The sequence below is a fragment of the Anser brachyrhynchus genome (genome assembly GCF_964034855.1).
Source record: "Anser brachyrhynchus genome assembly, chromosome: 1".
Classification (NCBI taxonomy): Eukaryota; Metazoa; Chordata; class Aves; order Anseriformes; family Anatidae; genus Anser; species Anser brachyrhynchus.
This window is the reverse complement of record NC_137694.1, coordinates 38,710,618-38,730,881: the sequence shown is the minus strand read 5'-3', so window position 1 is coordinate 38,730,881 and position 20,264 is coordinate 38,710,618. Positions and strand designations below refer to the sequence as shown.

General features: G+C 40.5%; 1 protein-coding gene across 5 annotated transcripts in view; it reads right to left on the bottom strand.

Annotated features, from left to right (window-relative positions):
- CNOT2 (CCR4-NOT transcription complex subunit 2) overlaps positions 1-20,264 on the bottom strand; it is a 92,915-nt gene that overhangs the window by 33,529 nt on the left and 39,122 nt on the right. For 3 of the 5 annotated variants that reach the window (XM_080576933.1, XM_080576932.1, XM_080576936.1), the window contains 2 exons: positions 5,859-5,981; positions 4,431-4,478 (listed from right to left, as the gene is read on the bottom strand). In XM_080576933.1, the coding sequence (XP_080433059.1) occupies positions 4,431-4,478; positions 5,859-5,969 (159 nt within the window). In that variant the 5' untranslated portion in view covers positions 5,970-5,981. The remainder of the gene's footprint in view (positions 1-4,430; positions 4,479-5,858; positions 5,982-20,264) is intronic. The other 2 variants (XM_080576934.1, XM_080576935.1) reach the window with 1 other exon arrangement.

Here is a 20,264-nt window from a genome sequence, read left to right as displayed (position 1 = left end):
CTAAACCAAAGATGTCTCCAGAAGAGTGATTAAACCCTTCCACATTTGGTCTCCCAAATCTAGCAAGATTCTGGATCTCAATCTCCATGGTAACCTTAATCTTGTTTCAGTGCTTTCACCTATTGTAAAAGTACCACACATTTAAAAGGCTGTATTTTTGACAACAAACTAAATTATGTAAAGGTTCTACAAGTTACTTTAAAAGAAGTTTGCAGGAAAATGCTTTGACAAAATCTTCTGACGACCCCTTTGTAATATCATCCTCTCCATTACAAGACAACAATACCAACACCTCCCTTCATGCCACTGGGTCTGCAATTGTCTCATAACAGAGGAACACCTGAATTTAATCCATGGTGAACACGCTTCTGCTACGCAAGGAGGAAAGAGTCCTCTGGAAAGCAGGTTCCCAGAATCAATAATCCATTTCACCATGCTCAGTATCCAAATTTTATCCAAACTTTAGGAAAGTTCAGGAAAGGTTGTGTCACGGAGCCATATTAATACTTGCAATGAGCCAAATCTAATCTGCAGGCTTGATGTTACTTGCTCCAGTTGTTAAAATATATTTGATTTCACAAGAAGCTACGTTTTGAAAGAACTGAGCTGCAAAAGAACATCGGGTCTCAACTGAGAAAGCCCAGAATCAGTTAAAACATTAAGATTTTTTATTTTTTACACAAGAGAATAAGCTAACCAAACTTACCCACTGGAAGTGCAAATCAGAATTATTACTATACGGCTATGAGCCCTTTATCATCTGTTGAGCAACTAGGAGAAAAAATGAACAAGAAAGCATTTGGAGAAGAAACAAGGAAAGCATTCGCCGCAAAAAAAAATATCTAACTTTTCTCACAGTTTGTGCAGACCTTCATTAAAAGGCATGACTGTGCACAATCAGACTTGTACCTGTAATTAAGAGCAAAAGAAGATACTTTTTGACATAAAGCATACTTTAGTTTCAGCGCTCCTTATCACAGGAAGGGGTGGTTGATAAAACCGCTTCAAATGTGAATGGTCAAATCAATGGAAGATAAGTCTACGACAGGTCTTTGCAGGTAGACTGCCGATTCTTTTTCAGAAGTCCCTGAGCTGCCTAAGACTGAAGGCTGCACATCTATTCCAGGGAAAAATGTTGCCCTGTTCTTATATTCTCCATTAGGCATCCTCAATGGATTGGACCAGACTGGTCAAACCCTGCAGGGGCAATGTCTTGCATTCTTATACATGAGAAATCAAAGAAATTCACATTGAATGGGTCCCAAGTTTACTGTCATTTTTCCCCTTATTTGAGGGCATTAGGTTCAAAAGTATATGAAGACTTTAAGTTACCAATTTCCATCGTTATCACTCTATCCAAGTAAAAATACATGGACCCCTGTCGTTAAAAAGATCTTACTGAGTACAGAAACAGCTTAATTAGCTTTGCAACGCTGGCCACAAATAAGCTCTGTAATTATTTTGTGGGCACAGTATGCCCCTTCTTGGGGATTCAAGTTACAGTACTATGTTTGCTTCAAGCCAAGTCTTAAACTGTTATTTCATACAAGTCCAATAAAATATGCAATTTCTTGGATTTTTGACCTGGTTATCTCATACTAAGTGCAGCAGAATTCAAAGAATGAGCATTCATGGCTATACTGCGTTCCACTTGCCTACTTATCACAGCAAGGTTGTGATGACTCATGGCAAAGCCGCCCATAAAAGTAGCTTTTTTAGTAAAGAGGAAGTGTTAGATAGCTTGAATAAAATCTAAGGAACCGCTCTTTTGTTCTCAGAACAATAGACCCTTGCAGCACCCATATGATTTTAGAAGCAATTGTGTAGATAAGCAACATGCAACTTTTCCATTTCAAATAGCATATAAATCCCGACTGTCTAGAACAGTATTCCCTAGTGAAAAAAGGCAAATTAGGAGAAAGCTTTTCATTTTTTAGCTAGAATAAGGCTCTGAAATAAAAATATCTGCTGAACTTGTTGCCACTTGTCAGAAGTCTTCAAAATTTAAGATGAGTTTAGAAGCCTTTACTTAGTTTACTTTACCTTCAGATAAAGAAAATTCTTCTAAAATTTGAATTAGCCAAAGCAACAAGTCACAAGAATACCAAGTCAGTAAGTGCCATAAAAAAAGAGTTCATTAAAAGGCATAAAATATTTTTTCACATCTTTTTCAGACAGCTTCCTAGTGTTTTTTCTATCCTAGCAAGTGAAGAACTATTTCCTAGCACAATTTGAAAAAAATAAAAATCTCCCGACTAAAGGAGTTCTTTCTACCTTGTTTTAACACTGAAAAAACTCCCAACCCTGTAAAACTGTGTGCAAGGCATCACTGTACTCAACCTGAAGACAATGCCACTTCACAAGAACAAACTCTGTCAAAAGTAAGGAGAAAAACAGGCTTCAACCTTTATGCAAAAAATTATTCTTGCAGTAATAGTCACAGAATATCCTGACTTGGAAGGGACCCACACGGATCATTGAGTCCAACTCCTGGCCCCACACAAGATCATCCAAAAATCTGACCCTACATCTGAAAGCGCTGTCCAAACACTTCTTGAACTCCAGCAGGCTCGGTGCCGTGACCACTGCCCTGGGCAGCCTGTCCCAGTGCCCGACCACCCTCTGGGTGCAGAACCTTTCCCTAACACCCAGCCTGACCCTCCCCTGTCCCAGCTCCACGCCGTTCCCTCGGGTCCTGTCGCTGTCCCCAGAGAGCAGAGCTCAGCGCCTGCCCCTCCGCTCCCCTCGGGAGGGAGCTGCAGGCCGCCATGAGGCCTCCCCTCAGCCTGCTCTGCTCTGGGCTCAGCAAACCAAGGGACCTCAGCTTCTGCTGTAGACCCTTCTGCATCTTTGTAGCCCTCCTTTGGACACTTTAACAGTTTTATGCCCTTCTTATGCTGTGACACCCAAAATCACACACAATACTCGAGTCATGGAATCATTAAAGTTGGAAAAGACCTCCAAGATTATCTGGTCCAACCACCATTATTCTGCACAAAATTTGAGGAAGGTTTCAGTGTGTTCCTCTACTTTGAATGCACACGTGTAACTCAGTAACAACTCCTTGGAAAGTAGTAACTTTTACAGTGTCTGAATTCGTCACTTTAATAAACACAAAGTAAAAAAAATAGACCACCACCTAATCACTTCAATGCAATGGCAAATTCCCACCAAGTTTTAGCCTTTCCCAAAGAGCAGTATTTAAGGAGGCCACACGCAATGAGCTTCCCTCAGAGCTACTCTTTCTCAGGTTGAACAGCTCTACAGGATACATGAAGCATGTACTAATCAGGGATTTGTATGTACAGATGATGTATCGGAGGAAAAAAAAAACAACAAAATCAACCTAACTCATTTTCTACAGACTTGTATCTAAAACCTGTAGTACATTATATAAAGTTTTACCTGCTCTGAGTAAAGACGCACAAGAAGCTGAAGATGAAAAGACAGGAAATAATTTAAATTGCAAAAAACTGCATAATGTTTAGACAACTCTACTACAAAAAACACAGTGCAATTTTTCAATTACTGTTGCAAACAGACTGTGTCTGCTAGGTTTTAGTCTTTTTATTGCCAGTTGCATTTTCTGAATATAAAAGTGATTGTTGACTCATCTGCCCCAAATTTCCGCTACGTTTTTTTCCCCCCACATTTTGATATACTCTATTTCAATGTAAGTGTCAAGTTAGAAAGACTGAAAAATGTTTCAAAATCTAGAATGCTGGAAGTTTTTTCCACCAGGTGTTCGTAACACTGGATCCAGGTTTTGAACATGATCCTTTATTAGCTTACTCATTGAAAATTCTGAGAAAACTTGTTTTTGTCTGTAAGTAGTAAGTGTTATCCAAATAACAACACAATCAATATATTTATTGTGCCTTCATACACAGAACACCATCTTTTGTAAAACTCCAGTTGAAAAAGTATTTTAAAAAGTGTGATTAAATTTAGTTGGAAAACGTTTTCAAGGCTGCAAAATTGGTGGGACAGTATCAAGAAAAGACAACCACCTTTGCAGATGTTCTCAACTGCTATGAGCCACATGAGACACCAAAAGAACAACTAATACATAAAATACATTTAAGCTGTACATAGTGATCAAAGGTGTACAAGACAACGTCAATATCACCACCACATATTTATTTTGATCAACTTTTAAAAAAGTTGTTACAATAGCATGTAATATTTTAAGATTTCATAAGCATAAACTCAAAGTTGTAATGGTCAATAGTGAAGCTACACAGAAAAAAAATTCCTTAACAATGATTTGGAAATGCAACTTCGAAAAGCTTTTGCAAAAATCACTCTTCCATTTCCTGTTGGTACGCCATCACTCTTCTCTGCCAACTACAGCAGCTTCTATGCCCCATTTTGTCCACTTCTCCCACAAGCTTTCAGGATTTCTCATTCCTGGTGACTGGAACACCCACCTTCCTTCTCTTGAAGTCCCATCCTAAGATCCACTTCTGCAACATTGCCTACAGAAAGAGTAGGCAACTAAAACACTCATTCACCATGTCAACAACGTGCCAAGCATCAGCTTTCTCTGTGTAGACTGTGCGGCATGGTGTATCACTTTACCCTTCTCACCACATCTTAATGATTTCTCCCTAAATGTATCAAATCTAGAAGTGGGAATTTAATATCTGAGAATCACTTTGGAGTAACAGCATCTAATAGCATCTATGGTTTCTGAGAGTACTGGTTGCACCTTTAGGTAACGTGCAGAAAGTAAAGTATGCTCAACATTACAAATATTCCACTGTATGTCTGTGTGCATCTGTGGTACATGCACATACGTAATTGAAATAAGTGTAAAGAAAATTAAGTTAAATAGGCTACTCTTTTCTATGTGCGTCAATCATTTGCTAGCTCACCTGAGGTTTCTCAAACTCACCAGAGTAACTTACGAAACAGAATTGGAAAGCTTCATTTAAGCATTTTTTGCACCACCCATCTTTAAATAAAAAAAAAAAAGCCTTGGCTCTAAACCTATTTCATCCTATCCTTGAAAAGCTAGAATAATTTAAACTAAACATTTTCTATATGTTGTTTATAAAATTTACACAGGTCAAGGTCTATCAGGACTACGTTCGCTTTGCTATTAAACCATACGTATTTCTGGACAGCCATGGAAGCAGACTTAAAGCAATGACACCCTTTTTAAAATCTGAAAGCTTTTTTTTTTTTTTTAATTATAAAAGAAAATCCAACATTTATGTTGCTTACAGAGATCAAATGCACGCCTACCTGGCCATGGTATTACTGACCTTCAGGTGACATGAACTTTTAAGTCATGCTTTCAGCCTTTTTCTCCCATATATTCCCACAAGCCGCTCCACAAAAAATGGAAATACTTCACTGGCTTATTTATTTGCTCTAATAAGAAATAGCTTAAGTAGTGCCAATGAAGTTCTAACATACAATAACGCATTACCAAGGGAAAAATGTTTAAGAACAACTGTTTTTGTAAGTTTGTACCACTATGAGGTGAGAAATGCCTAACTTAGACTACTTGAGCAGACAAACAAGCTGCACAAGGCATTGTCAGAAACAGCAAAGAATTGAAAATGAAAAATGAAAAAAAAAGAACAAAAACACTTGAGATAACATGTAAACACTAGACATAAACAATGATCCGATTTAAGTTACAAATACAGTTCTTAAAGATGAAAAAACTAAAACCTGGCAAGTCTATGACTGACACTTTATGTGTGTAGCACACTAAAATTAAATCACTTGCCACTGAAAACAGTCATTCACGTCTTAAAACTCAATGAAGCCCTTCCTCGCATACATTTCACGTACTTTAAACTACCTTGCTATTAAAAGGTGAAAAACAATCTTATTCGACTTACATCTTTTTCTGACCGATGTGGGAACATCGATGATTGGCTGTAGTACATGTTTTCATCATGGTAGTCACCATCAACCCCCTCTACAAACTTCTTCCTTGAAGCACCAAACATGCTGTTTGTCACCTAAAGAATAAGAAAAAAAGATTCTACGTTACATATGGTTTGGTTTGCCACGTACTTGAATATTATACATTTTGAATACACGTACGTAAGGATTATTTAAAAATTGCTTTCAGAAATTTTAAAATTCCTCTAAAAATCTTTTCTGTATACTGCCAGCTTAATGGCTAGTCCATCTGGGATTTTCATCTGACAGAAACATCTATATCAGAAGGGACTGGGGTGGGGAGAGGGGACGGGGTTTGGTTTTGGAAGGGGTGTTGGTTTGTCCCATGGCCTTTCACTCAGGTTTACTGAAAGTTACAGAACGTCAGATAACGCGCCAGCAAGAAGAAAATTGAAGAATGTTCTTTAGAGCTCAGTAACCTTTAAAAAAATAGCAAAATAAAAGTAATAAAAAGGACAAAAAGGAATCCATGAAATCACTGCCATGTCTCAACACCACAACTTTGCAGAGGACAAAACAAAAAAAAAACTATTTGACCCTGCCGTCAGATCTATGATGAAGTAAGAGCGAGTTGAGCTTAACCACACTGAAGTGACATCAAGATTGGCAAAATTACTGCATCCATCCATATAGAAAAATACACTAGATGTTATTTTGCCCTTACTCCCAAAGGCACACACACACAGCTGCTAAGTCAGGAACTTGAAACTGAAGAAACAGCAACCACGCAGCTGTTCACAGAGCCATAATTCATGAGAAAATTTCATCCCACAGTAAGGTCATACAATGTCGCTACAGGATCTGCTACATAACAGGGCATATTTATGCACCTGACTTTTTATTTATGTAAAAACACGCACTGCTGTCAGATTGCTAATCCGCCTGGCTACAAAACACTAAGAGCGCCATGCAGATGTTCAAAGCGCCTAAATGACACATACTGGCCAGCACCGTGTGGCTGGCCCCATTTCTTGTAGGGTACAGAAGACCGGAGAGAGTGCAACAAACAGGAGGCAATCAAACACCGTGCACCTTCACGCGGATCTTTAACATCTTGCGAGATAAGAAAGGTAAATTGCAGTTAGCTTACGAAATGCTCCGAGCCATAAGATTTACTATCACTACTGACAGCATTGGCTAAACTTGAAAAACACAAGACCTTAAAAGTGTCCTTTTGCACCACCTTGGCCTCACGCTTGACATTGACCGAATTTCAAAACATTTTTTCTGGTCAGCTGCAACAGGAGTTACTTCTCAGCCCAAAATCCTCTTATCCTTACTGCCACAAATTTACTCCGCTGTTCCTCACAGAGCGTGGCTTATTCAAATTTCACTGACTAAGATTTCTAGGCAGTGTTTGGTAACACGAGCGCTCCTACACTATTAACAACTTATCCCCGCGATTGCAAAGTCGCAGCACTTTTGAGTAAGCGTAGAGCGAACACTTTGGATGAATGCAATATGGGTGTGATCACAGAAATTCTCTAAATTGTTCAGCTAAACAAAAGCCTATTCCGCTATTCCTACACGAGATTTTCAGTTATTTAGGCTACTGATGTCTCAAAATATATATAATCTATTAAACACATATAAAGGCACGTAAAGGTACTGTGCATCTTCTCCAGATGAAACTTGCACATTTTTGTAAACACCATAAAATACAAATGTGAAGTCCCAAACTGCTTGAATGTATCCAGCTGACTTTCACACTTATAGGGAAGCTTTCATTACACTATAAGCATATCCCACTATGCTAATCCCCTTACAATGCAATTATCACCTACCAGCTGGAATGGAGCATTTAACAGGCTAAGGGGATTATCTTGTCCTTTGCTCTGCCTGAGTAAAGTGCGGAGAGAAGAGTGGCTGGCTTTCACCACCGTAAAAACGATAACGAAATGTTTTGGTGAAGCTATCCCCTAGCAATGAGGAGAAGCTCAGCTTATCAGCCAACTACAGCTTTTGAAAAGGTAAAAATGCGGTTTTGCACAAGTCCCTAAGAATTTTACAGTACTCTTAACAATACCTGGGATAAGAGGAGACTATTTATTTATCTATTTTGCCAAGTAGCCTTCTCTTGTAATACATCCTTTCATCATCATCATCAAAAATGTACTTCTATTTTTGTGATAGTATTTTAAAACTTGTGACTGAAAGCAAGTCACTGAGGCATACACCCTAAGGTATAACCAAAATGCCTCATTTTCCCCCTGTACAGCTTTTGGTCTCATTTCTGCAGAGGTTTGCACATGGCTGGCTACACACACACACAGTAAAGACTTCTGAGTCAGTGGGATAAGGTCAGGGCTTTGAGTCTCAAAATATGCTTAAAGCTGCCACAAGAAAGCTGGTATGCCAGCAGATGAAGTGTACACGTTGAAAAGCGGGAAGATATTGTAACACTCTGCCCCAAAATAAAGATGTCTGAAAGATTATGTTCCATGCTGATAATTGTATAAGAAAGTGGCCCAAAAACTAATCAAGATTATGCCCAGAAGACTGATGGAACACACTGATATTAATATGGAGTCTTCCGCGTGCATGGGTATTAGAAGAGAAGAAAGCTTTTAATAGATAGATAGATTAAATCCTGCTGGTTTTATTGGCAACCCCTGTTTCTACTAACCCGAGCACACTGCTGAATCGAGGAGAACAGAGCAATGTTATCAGGATGCATCTGAGGGGATGGGGGAAGCCCAAAGGCACCCTGCCTGCAACACCACGCTGCAGCCAGCTGCTCTTGAGTCCTTCAAAAAACCAGGTAAGATCCCTAACTTTTGGGGGGCACTAGCACATCTTTGCAGCGGCCTTTTTGTAAGCGATCACGTTGTTCAAGGCTGCCAGAAGCGGTGGCCGCGCACAGCCCTCCAGCAGCACCCCAGGATCCCAGGCTGACGCTGCAGCTGCCACACGCACCCCGCTTAACTGGGGCTTGCTGGTAGGCGAGGGCTAACAGCCCATCCATCGGCCTCCCAGGAGTAGCTGGTGACAGCAAATGGCTGGCAAACTGGGTAAGAGCACCTCTCCCCGTGCAGGCGTTTATAGCGTTACAGGGGGTTTACGCAACGACGGCGGCAGCGTTGCCAAACCAGCAGGCGGCATCTCCCTGCCCACACTGACTTCAGCACTCGTTCCCGCGTTCATTAATCCATCATGCTCCAAGTGTGTCTGCAGATACTGAGGAAAGGCTCCTGCAGCACTGTTCCTAAGCAGCTCTGATAACAAATGGGGCAGATGCCCAGCTGGAACTTGGCTGCTTCCTTCTGCTGACAAGAAGCCGCCAGGCAGCCTCCCCGTGTACCAAGACCACCGCTTCTTTTTATTACAGATCAATAGATCAGCATCCAGTCAGCTACAAAAGAAAACACCAGCAAAGTTCATGCAGCACTTTAAAACACATTTTAGATCATTTTGAAAGCAACAGTGATGTCAGTTTTGGTACCTTCCCAGGGTCTGGAAGGATGAGGTGAGCCAGCAGTCAGCTCTCGCCCAGCAGTCAGTCCTCCATTCACACACACGTACATACACGCACTCATATTTATGCCAACACCACCTTACAGAAGTGGTGCTCCAGCTGCATGGCATTTTTATTACGTAAAGAACTCCTGTCTACTTGGCTTAATTTCATCTCTCTTATAATCTTGCGAAAAAACTACTTTTCCTATTCTACTCCGGGAGCCGGTCCTCCATCGCACAGAACACACGGGCAGAGCAACCACTCACTAGAAGAAGAAAAAAAAAAAAAGGTAAAAATGGTACACTGCCATCAATTTGTCCTCCACTATATTATTCGTAGCTTCAAGTCAATGCTAACCAAGCAAAATGCAGACCCAAGCCCGACAAGACCTTTAAATACTCCTGTTGACCATTTCCTACCACTAACCATTAGGGGTGAACTAAAAGCATCTAATGAGAAGTTTGCTGCTGTCATTGACCTTTACCCTTCAGATGATCACCTAACACACGACAACTAACAACGCTTCATTCTATGCTACTCTGACAGCGTACAGAAGTAAAAAATAAAATCAGATTTCAAGAAACACTCTAGTATAGCGTACTTCAGCACACACAAAAACTTGTCTGTTAGCAATAACTTCAGCTACGTTATTGGCACAGAATTTGTCCAAGGAAAATTTACTTAAAACTTTTTCTTAAGCTGCAAAAAGATCTTCTTTACAATCATTTTTAAAATAGTGCTATGATTGCATATGGCATTACTTTAGCAGCTTGAAGCAAATATATTATCATTTTAAAATACGAAAACTAATTACACCGCTGCTTCGCAGTATTACTATAGGTAGTGCCCGAGGACAGCTCACTCACGACATTAACACAGGAAAGTCAAAACTAAGAGGATACTATAAAATCCCCCTGGAGAATGAATATTTTTAATTTTGCACAGAGCAGGAAAAATCGATCATTGAGTTACAACTGATTAAACTCCTCATTATCATTATAAGAGCTGAAAACTTTTAAATAATACAAATTTTAAAAATAAACTTTAGGAGTTTGGGCAGTCTGTACTGCTCCTAATTGCCAAGGTTATTATCAACATGCACACCACCATCAAGCCCGAGAGCAACTACAAGTTACGGTCTCTGTGCGATGTTCGGCAGCTTCCACCACCCTCCAGCCTAGGGCTTCTGATGTTGCTGTTTAGCTCTTAGGAAGCCAAGTCAGTAGTTTCCTCTAGTTTTACTTCCTGTTACAAATCAATGTTTTCACGTAAGGTAATGTACTTGCGTATCTGAAGTAGCTACAAAGAAAGCCTCAGTGAGCCTTCCAGTGAAATGCAGGTGTCCATTCAATTAGCTGTCACAAGTCACACACTGCTAACCACCAAACCCATCTGCAATTTAAGTCAAAACACAGAATTTGGAATTCCACCAGTTGGTGTTTTTGCAAGACAGCATAAATGTTATTTATAGGAAAAGCTGCTATCATTTATGAATCTACTTCTCAGTGTCAAAGATGATTACAATTCAGCACAAAGTGGAACTGTTCTACAATAAACTACCAGCTTGCTTGATCCAAAAGCAACCTCAAATCCCAACCCTTTAGTGGGATATATATAATAGTTATTAAAAAATGTACATGAGTATAAATAAAAAAATACTTTTCATTTTCAGGATGAAAGAAAAACAAAATGTGAAGTTGAGACACTTTGTTCCCTCATTTAATTTCACAATCCCAGCTACTCCATTTTTCTAAGGTGACTTATAACCTCTACCAGAGCATACTCAATGCTTACACCGTGGTTACCCTTCAGGTAACAGCTCTGTCCTATCAACTTGGCATATACATTTTTTTGAATGAACTTTAATGAACTTAGTACTAACACAGATTTGTACTCATTGTAAGAATACAATAGTAAAACATGGCTTTTGCCCATCCTCATCACTGCTTTTATCATCTTTTAACTTAAAAATATTTAGATAGGTTAAAATCTCAGAAATATGGGAAACTGAAATCAAGACGACCACAACATAATTGAGAAACAAGTCTGCCAAAGAAATGAGAAGGTTGGACAGCTTTTAGAATAGTGTTGTAGTTTTTGTGTCATATAGTTGATATATTCTTTTAATTAACTGAACTCTGTAGAAATCAGCTGCCATAAAACAACTTCCATTTACAGACTGACTTAAGTCTCCAAGTACATCAAGATACAACCTGTCTCCTTAAAACACTACATGGTTTTTCCTTTCAGAAAGGAAACAATATGCCAGATGGCACGCACAGTGACTTCTATGCAGAAACTCAAGAGCATGAAAGACATAAAGGACATTCAGTTATGATTTCAAACTATCCTCCACTGACATTCTCAAGAACAGACATCTAAAAGCTAGTTTTCCAAGTGTTTATGGAGAACAGTAATGCTTTCAAAAGCTACATTAAAACTGTGAATCTGTGCTGTATGCAAACTATGTCAGTTAAGTGCAAAAGTCACTAACATCAAACAAGCCACAGCAAAGCCACAGACGTTCCCCTGACAAAGACCTACAAGCTAACTGTTTTAAACCTTTAACCATGCTTAACTACTATGAAACGAACGCTTTAAAGCTCTCCCGAAACAAAACTACATAGCAGGAAGAACAACAGAAACCATCCCTAGTTGAAATAAAATAATCATCATCAAAATTACTAAAGCTAAACTAGAAAATTTAGATCATAGGAAGCCCCATTTGGTTTCATAACATGGTTGACACCGTGTCCATTCTGGGAGCGGGTTCTGCTCCCACTCATCACAAGCACTGGATTTGGAAGATGCAAGAAGCCAGCAGTAGTTGGAGCTATGACTGTTCCCTAAGCTGTGTGGATGCTTTTTATGGATCTGATCAATAATCGCAAAAAGAAGACACAGGCCAGGAAATAATCTTTAGACAAGCCATTCAACAGAATCCAAACGTAGAAAAGACATTTCAAAGATGTGAAAGGTAGCCAGGAAAAGAAGAGCGAATGAACTAGCACTCCATCTGGATCAGGCACAGAGAGAAAGCCAGAAGCTGCCAAACTCATTCTACCTTATTTAGCAAAGTGACCCAAGCAGAAGCAGGAGCGTGTCCCCCTGCAGACACTGCAATGAAGTCACAAGTTGACACTGGGACGGGTTGCCGAGGGAGGTGGAGTCACCGTCCCTGGGGGTGTTCAAGGAAAGGTTGGACATGGTGCTTAGGGACGTGGTTTGGTGGGTGACGGTGGTGGTAGGGGGACGGTTGGACCAGATGATCTCGGAGGGCTTTGCCAACCTTAACGATTCTATCATTCTAAGTTCTGTATGGCAGGGCACGCACACACACTGCAAAAACGTGCAGCTGGATCATCTGCTGAAGAAACTGTTAAAGGATTTTTCAGTCAATCAGGGACAATGGTTACTCATCTGATATTATAAACCTGGTGTTGCTTAGCCAGCAACAAGAAAAAAATAAACCAATACACCATCCTCAACAGACTGTATAAAATACGAGTACATTTACCCACTTTCTCTCTTCCTGATGCTTCCAGTCCTTTGGAGTATTTACAGTCCATTTAAGACTGAGATTGGCTCTAGGCTGGATTTAACATAGCATTTTACAATATTAAGCCAGAATTACTATACACTTGACTGTGAAACGCCCTTCAACTTAAATGCATTGTCGTAAAAATCATAGTTTAGAAGGAAGTGACAATTGTGCCAGTAACTTAAGTATCCTATATACTGGGTGACAGAAGTCAAATTCAGTATTATTTTAAGTATGCATACAGTAGAAAAACAGCAAGAAACTTTCTTTTTAAAGTTTAAAGAATTACATACTAACATACTCCTGTTACCTACTTACATAACACAGACATACTATTTATAAATTGAGCTATTTTTTGTTGTGTTTTTTTTTTCTTTCCAATTTTTAAAGTATGCTCTCAGTTGATGACCCATCAAGAAAACTATCAGCTTTTAAATATATACTGTGTGTATCACATTTATTTTTTGATTATTTTTTTTCTGGGAATACCATCTGATCTGAAATCTGAGATATGCTAGGAAACCAAAGTCAAGCAAAATTAACTTCAGAAAACAAACAAGCTTCTGAAGTACCTATGTTGTCAAGGGAAAACAGACCCCAACAAACAAAAAAAAGAAGGAACTGATATACAAATTTGAATTTCTAGAAAACTATTACCGTAGATCTGTCCACGGTAATTTTTTAATGTGGAATTGAGTCAGTCTCAAAAAGGAGAAATTCAGCTGCCGAGTTTGCAAATAAAAATAATTTTAAAAAACTATACCTCAGTTTCAGTTTACAGGTCACCTGAGTCAGCCTAGCCAGACCAGGAACAATCCCTTTTTTTAACAGGAACAGTGAGAAACTGTGCTAATCAAAATGCCAAGAAAAATTACTGAGGTCATGAAACAGTGCAAAATCATAGCATCACCTGAGCTCTGGAAAGATAATCACATTTGCTTCAAATATTCTCATAATGACTGTATTTCTACCGTGGCACTTCTAGCCCCTGAAAGCTTATTATACGAGTTTCTTTCTACTGGTATTTAAACTCCAGCCATAAGAAAAATTCTCATTGGAAGACATCATTTCACCCTTTCTTATGTTCAGTAATCTTAAATTTGTCCCACTATGTAATTCAGAAATGCACTGGTTAAGAACTGCTTGCAGTTTTGACTAAAAATTGATTTCACAATTGAACATTTAATTTTGTCACATGGACTGCATTAGTGCTTTACAGTGTTTTGCTGTAGACACAAACAACTTCTGCTGTATTTCAGAAATTAGATTTTCATAACAGATTAAAGATATCTTCTAATTCAGCAAGTTTATCTATTTGAATTCTATCTCAAGTTTTCTGCCTGAGCCTGACTTCCTATTAAAAAAAAAAAAGGCAGAAAAAGGCACTTTACCCATTTGGAAGTTCTAGATCCCCCTCAGATGTACTTTAAAGAGTTCCTTAATAGGGCATACATAATGGTAAAGCCCAACTTTAAAAGATTAAGTAATAAGCTACTGCAGTAAATTCTTTAGAAATAACTAAATCCTACCCTTTCCTCCAGTCCCCAAGTAAGCTGGAATACAGCATTTTCTTAAACATTACAAGACTCAGAGCTAATAGATAAAAATACAGTTTCTGTATTCAGAATTCTGATTAACGAAAAAAAATCCACTAGTTTCTCTCACTTACCAAGCTTTAGGTGTTTCAAGCTAGTTCAGTTTCAGTTTTAAGGTGCTCCCAACTACACTTGCCATGGTAGTTGCGGCACCTTTACTTTAGATCTCGTTCACATCCTATCAACTTGGAAAGGAGCAGAGCAGGTACAGATATACATAAAATACCTGCAACACTGTGTTCAGCCATGAGCAACCCATGGTGTCAAGGCAAGTATACTGTAACTCCTGCTCCCTAAAGGGAGAGGGGGGGGAAACAACACCACTGAAATAAAAAATGTGTAGCCTTTATCCAAATGTGGGTAGTAATAGGCTACCTAAATGAATGACAATCCTGTGACAGAGCAGCAAAGTCAGCCTGAAGTGTAAGAGCCTGCTGCCAGCAGGACAGCAGTGACCTCAGACTTCCTGGCCGTGCACCCTTCAGCCCACCAAACTCCAAAGAACTCAGACAGGTGTGGGCAGCAGAGTCACTGCTCTTAATGTGCAAACCTGGAATAATATTTACCTTCCTCAGATGACTCACAGTTCCTGTCTTTTTGGCTACTGCAGAGCAAGTTCTTGACTTCACGTTACTCATTTGTCAACTGCTAGAACACATTGAAGAAACAACCCAAAAACGTTAGCTCTTGACAGTCAACTATTTAAGCTGTTTCAGGAATCACACACTAATCCATTATGTCACTACAAAGACCCAAGTTTGTTGTTGTTTATTTGGGGAGAGGGGAGGAATTGTTTTTTTTGCATAAGGGGGATGACATTGAGAAGCATCCTGTCCCAGTGCCCGACCACCCTCTGGGTGCAGACCCTTTCCCTAACACCCAGCCTGACCCTCCCCTGTCCCAGCTCCATGCCGTTCCCTCGGGTCCTGTCGCTGTCCCCAGAGAGCAGAGCTCAGCGCCTGCCCCTCCGCTCCCCTCGTGAGGGAGCTGCAGGCCGCCATGAGGCCTCCCCTCGGCCTGCTCTGCTCTGGGCTGAACAAACCAAGGGGCCTCAGCCTCATACATCTTCCCCTCTAGACCCTTCACCATCTTTGTAGCCCTTCTCTGGACACTCTCCAACAGTTTAATGCCCTTCTCATGTTGTGGCACCCAAACCGCGCACAGTGCTGGAGGTGAGGCCGCCCAGCGCAGAGCAGAGCGGGACAATCCCTTCCCTCGCCCGGCTGGCAGTGCTGGGCCTGATGCACCCCAGGGTGCGGGTGGCCCTCCTGGCTGCCAGGGCACGCTGCTGATATATATATTCATTTTGCTGTCAACCAAAATCAAAATATATAATCAAACATTTAAAAATGCCAGCAGTAAGGTGTTCAAACAGGCCCTAAGTATTCTGAGCCTTAACTGCAGGATCTCAATTTATCCATTGGACACCTGCAGCTAGATGAACAAAATAAAATTGTTGAACGTTGTGGTCTTGTCCCACATATGTCCTTAAGCCCAATTCTAAGGAGACAAACAACCTGTAAGTTCTCAATGGTATTTCTCTCCTGTTAGCAATTGCAATATCCAAGTGCTGTACCCAGACACATTTTCACAGCATCACTTCAGCAGCATATTTCAGTCTACTCGTACGCTTCAGAGTCTGAAATTTGCCTCTCTTTCCCCGCCTCATTGCTTTCCTCCCAAAACATGCCATCTCAACCACTACCTGCCCTCAGTCTGCTCTCCTCTAATCTCAACATGCTCCCATTCATTTTGCTTTAGCAGCCAAGAACAGCAAAATTTTATAAAATAACAATTTCTTACACATAAAAGCGGAGCATACATAATTCTGATAATTGGAGAAATGAACCCCTTACAAAAATAATCACACCAAGCACATGCAAGTTGCTCTTCTCAAAGGCCTGTTGGAACTGTGACAGATTCTATGCATTTCTCGTGGAAACAATTAAAAGGTTAGCGTGACAAAAAAACATGCACAGAAAAGTTGAGTTGGAAGGGACCTTCAGAGATCGTTCAGTCCAACTGTCTGACCACTTCAGGGCTAGCCAAAAGTTAAAACATGTTATTGAAGCAACGGGCACAAAGTGAAGCATAGGAGGTTCTGACTGAATATGAGAGGGCATTTCTTTACTGTGGGGGTGACAGAGCACTGGGACAGGCTGCCCAGAGAGGTTGTGGAGTCTTCTTCTCTGGAGATATTCAAAACCCACCTGGATGCCATCCTGCACAATGTGCTCTAGGTGCTCCCCTGGGCTGGGCCAGATGATCTGCACAGGTCCCTTCCAACCCTCAACCATTCTGTGATTGATTGAGGGCACTGTCCAAACGCCCCTTGAACACTGGCAGGCACGGGGCATCAACCACCTCCTAGGAAGCCTGGTCCAGTGTTTGGCCACCCTCACAAAGAGATTTTTCCTTGTTCCTAGCCTGAAACCCCCCTGGCGCAGCTCTGGGCCGTCCCCAGGTGTCCCGGGGAGCAGAGGTCGGCACCGCCCTCCCCGCTCGCCCTCCTCGGGAAGCTGCCGAGAGCCAGGAGGTCGCCTCTCAGCCTCCTTGTCTCCAGCCCAGGCAGCCCAAGGGCCTCAGCCTGCCCTCACGGGACACGCCTGCCAGCCCCAACACCAGCTTTGTCATCCTCCTCTGGTGGTTTTCAAGCACCTCAACATCGTTTTTATATTGTGGAGCCCAGAATGGCACACAGTATTCAAGGTAAGGCCACACCAACACTAAACGCAGCAGAAGAGTCACCCCTTCTGACCAGCTCTGCTGTGTTTAAAGCATCCCAAGATACAGTTTGCCCATCTGGCTGACATGACACACTGCTTACTCATGAAATGAAATTAGTGTTAGAACTACTTATATAATAATTTAAGTAATTTCAGATGAAAACTCAAGGGGGGAGGGGTGCAAGACAAGGAGGTAAAGGAGGTGTTGGGAACAAAGACATTTCAGCATAAAAAAAAATTGCAATTTGCATAAGCAACTGAAAACAGGATATTTCAACAGGGAGATGCCAGCCCACTGTTGAAGTACCCATAGTAACAATTCTCTTGTTACTGTACTCCTCCTCTGCCAGGATGCACTGAAACAGGACAGTCATTTAACCAGTACATGTTCCATGGTCTGCGTATGGGCATACAGAAGGAAAAAGAACTCAAGGGACAAAGGCACTCATAACTAGCATTAAGCAGGTTAAGGAATAATAAGACAGGCAGTAAGCCAGATCTGAATTCTAATATCTTAGGTTGGACTTCTGCTTCACTATAAAGAGACCCCACAAGGCTAAAATGTCTTCTCTAACAGTTACAGCTTCAATACTAACACAAACATACTTTACCGTCTCTGAAGTTTAGTGTCACTCTAGCCAGCCATCACCTTTTTCTACAAACAGACAACTCAGATGATGCAGACATGGACCAAGAGCTTAACCCAGGAAATGACATGGATGCTAACCCAGTCCACGTTGGCCAATTGCCCTCCCTAAGGTTCCATTTAGGAAGCACAGATGATTGCTCCCAGTACGACAGAAATGATATGAAGGTTTTATTGAAAGGTTTCTACGTTGCACCTTATTAGACTGAGTCCCCAAAAAGTTGTAAGGAAACCCTTGCTGGACTAATGTGCAACACTGATTTTATACCAAAAGCAGGTGGTAACTGTTTTTCAGTATTATGCCCACTGTGAGTAGTATGTTAACAGCCGATACCCTTCACAAGAGTCCACCGATGTTCTGGAAGCCAGCCGTCTACAAGTACAACTTACTGAGAGCAAGAAAAGCCATTTGCCTGTGCAGAAGATAGGTACCTATTTGATTGCCAACTTCACTGCAAACTGTCTACTTTACAGGGCTTCAAAACAGACAGCTATTTGTTACTGCACAAATTAATGTCAGCTTTGGTATACCCTCCCTTTTAAACATATATACACTTATTTACATATTGGCCAAGGGTGACATTATATCTCATTAAAAATGTATACACACACACACACACCCCTAAGCCTCCAAAATGGTAAGACATGGTTAAAATAAGGTAACCTCAAGTAAAAGCGGCACACTTTACAAACAACAGTTTGTGTACTGACAGCCTAACACCTTGCTAGTTTTGTACAATTAAAAACTCTCTTTATTTCACATGTGAACTGTAGCCCACTGCTTCAAAAACTTTTGTTAAATTTCTTCTATTTGCCAAATCAAAACTTTCCCAAGAGAAAGTTGGTGGTGAGCAGAGAGAAAAACAACACTCAAAAGTGTTAGAGGCATCCAGGGGACAAACAGTGAAGGAGACCAGCAGCAACAGCACTGGCAGGGCAGAGGAGCGTGGAGACAAGAGGGGACGAGGAAGAAACTCATGTCAGCTGTGGCTCACGGCCAAGGGAAGATGGTTGCTGATACCGCAGCTGAGCTGAGAAGCGACTCTGGGGTTAGGAGGACAGCACTGATATGCTTGTCAGTAAGCACCCGCTCCGTGCCACTGGGAAAATGTTCTTCCCCTTTCTCTTAATATCCTGAAGAGGTCTCTTGCATCACATCTGAGCCAAGCGGCTATCATTTCATCTGCCAGCCTTCTCCGTACAGTCACTACTGTAAAAGTCATACACTTCAAGCAGTATTTCTTAACAGTTTCTACGCACCCTACTCAATTGAAGCCAAAAATGCATATTGATAAGCTTTCTAAACCCGTGCTTCTGTAATATATTAAGACCTATTAAATTATGTATCTTACAATAACTATCGTTAGGTAGTCTACATCTGCTCACTGGCCACTATCTTTTGTTACTCCATTTACCATTTAAAAACTTTTCCATTATATATCAGAGATAAAGCTTACAAACAGGAAAAAAACAGACTTTGAGGTAACTCAAAATTGGGTCATATCCTTAAGATACATGATGTGACAGAAACTTCTTGATCTTATATTGTGGGAGAAGAATAAAAGATTAAGAAATAGGAACTTTTGACTTTTTATCTGCTTTCTAACTTTTTAAAAAAGCAGTACTGCCTACCTATTCCTTCCTGGACACAGCCAAAGCTTTCAGTTTTAAACATTGTATTTGACATAAGCCCTAGCTCCCTAAATATTTCCTACACTTAAGTGCTATATAGTAAGATGCAGACCATGATTACTGGAATATCAACAGTAATGTGTTTTTCCTTTTTTCTCCCCCCTCCTTTTATTAGTTGGATGGAGTTTGTTGACATGCAGTGATTCAGAACTAGGCCCACTATCACTCTAGTTTTTGCCAGGAAAAAAAAAATAGGTTTTTGTTGTTGTTGTAGCTTAGGGATCACAATATATAGAGGACAACTGAAAGAGAGCACAGCTAATTTTAAAGGTATATCTAGCAGTACAATCACACATACAGTATTAAAGTAAGCTGCAGACCACCTGTTTGAAGCATCGTCAAGAAAAAGGTAATGCTACTGTTTTTATTTTATATTCAATTTTAAGAAAGTTTCTTTTGGTTTGGTCATCAGAGAAATACCTCAGAATATTCTGGCCAAAATAAAAAAAAACAACACTCTACATACAGAACACATCAAACATCTTGTCTTACCTTAAAATACAACTGGAAAATTCAAAACATTAAGAATGTTTAATATACTGAATTTTTGAAGAAAAAATATTTACGAGCTGCCACAGCTTCCTGGCAGCATACTTGCTTCTCAGTGGCTCTCCTTCTCCAGACATTGCACGCACAATAAAGGCACACTCTGCAAAGGCAGACGCATTTCCCAAGAGCACAG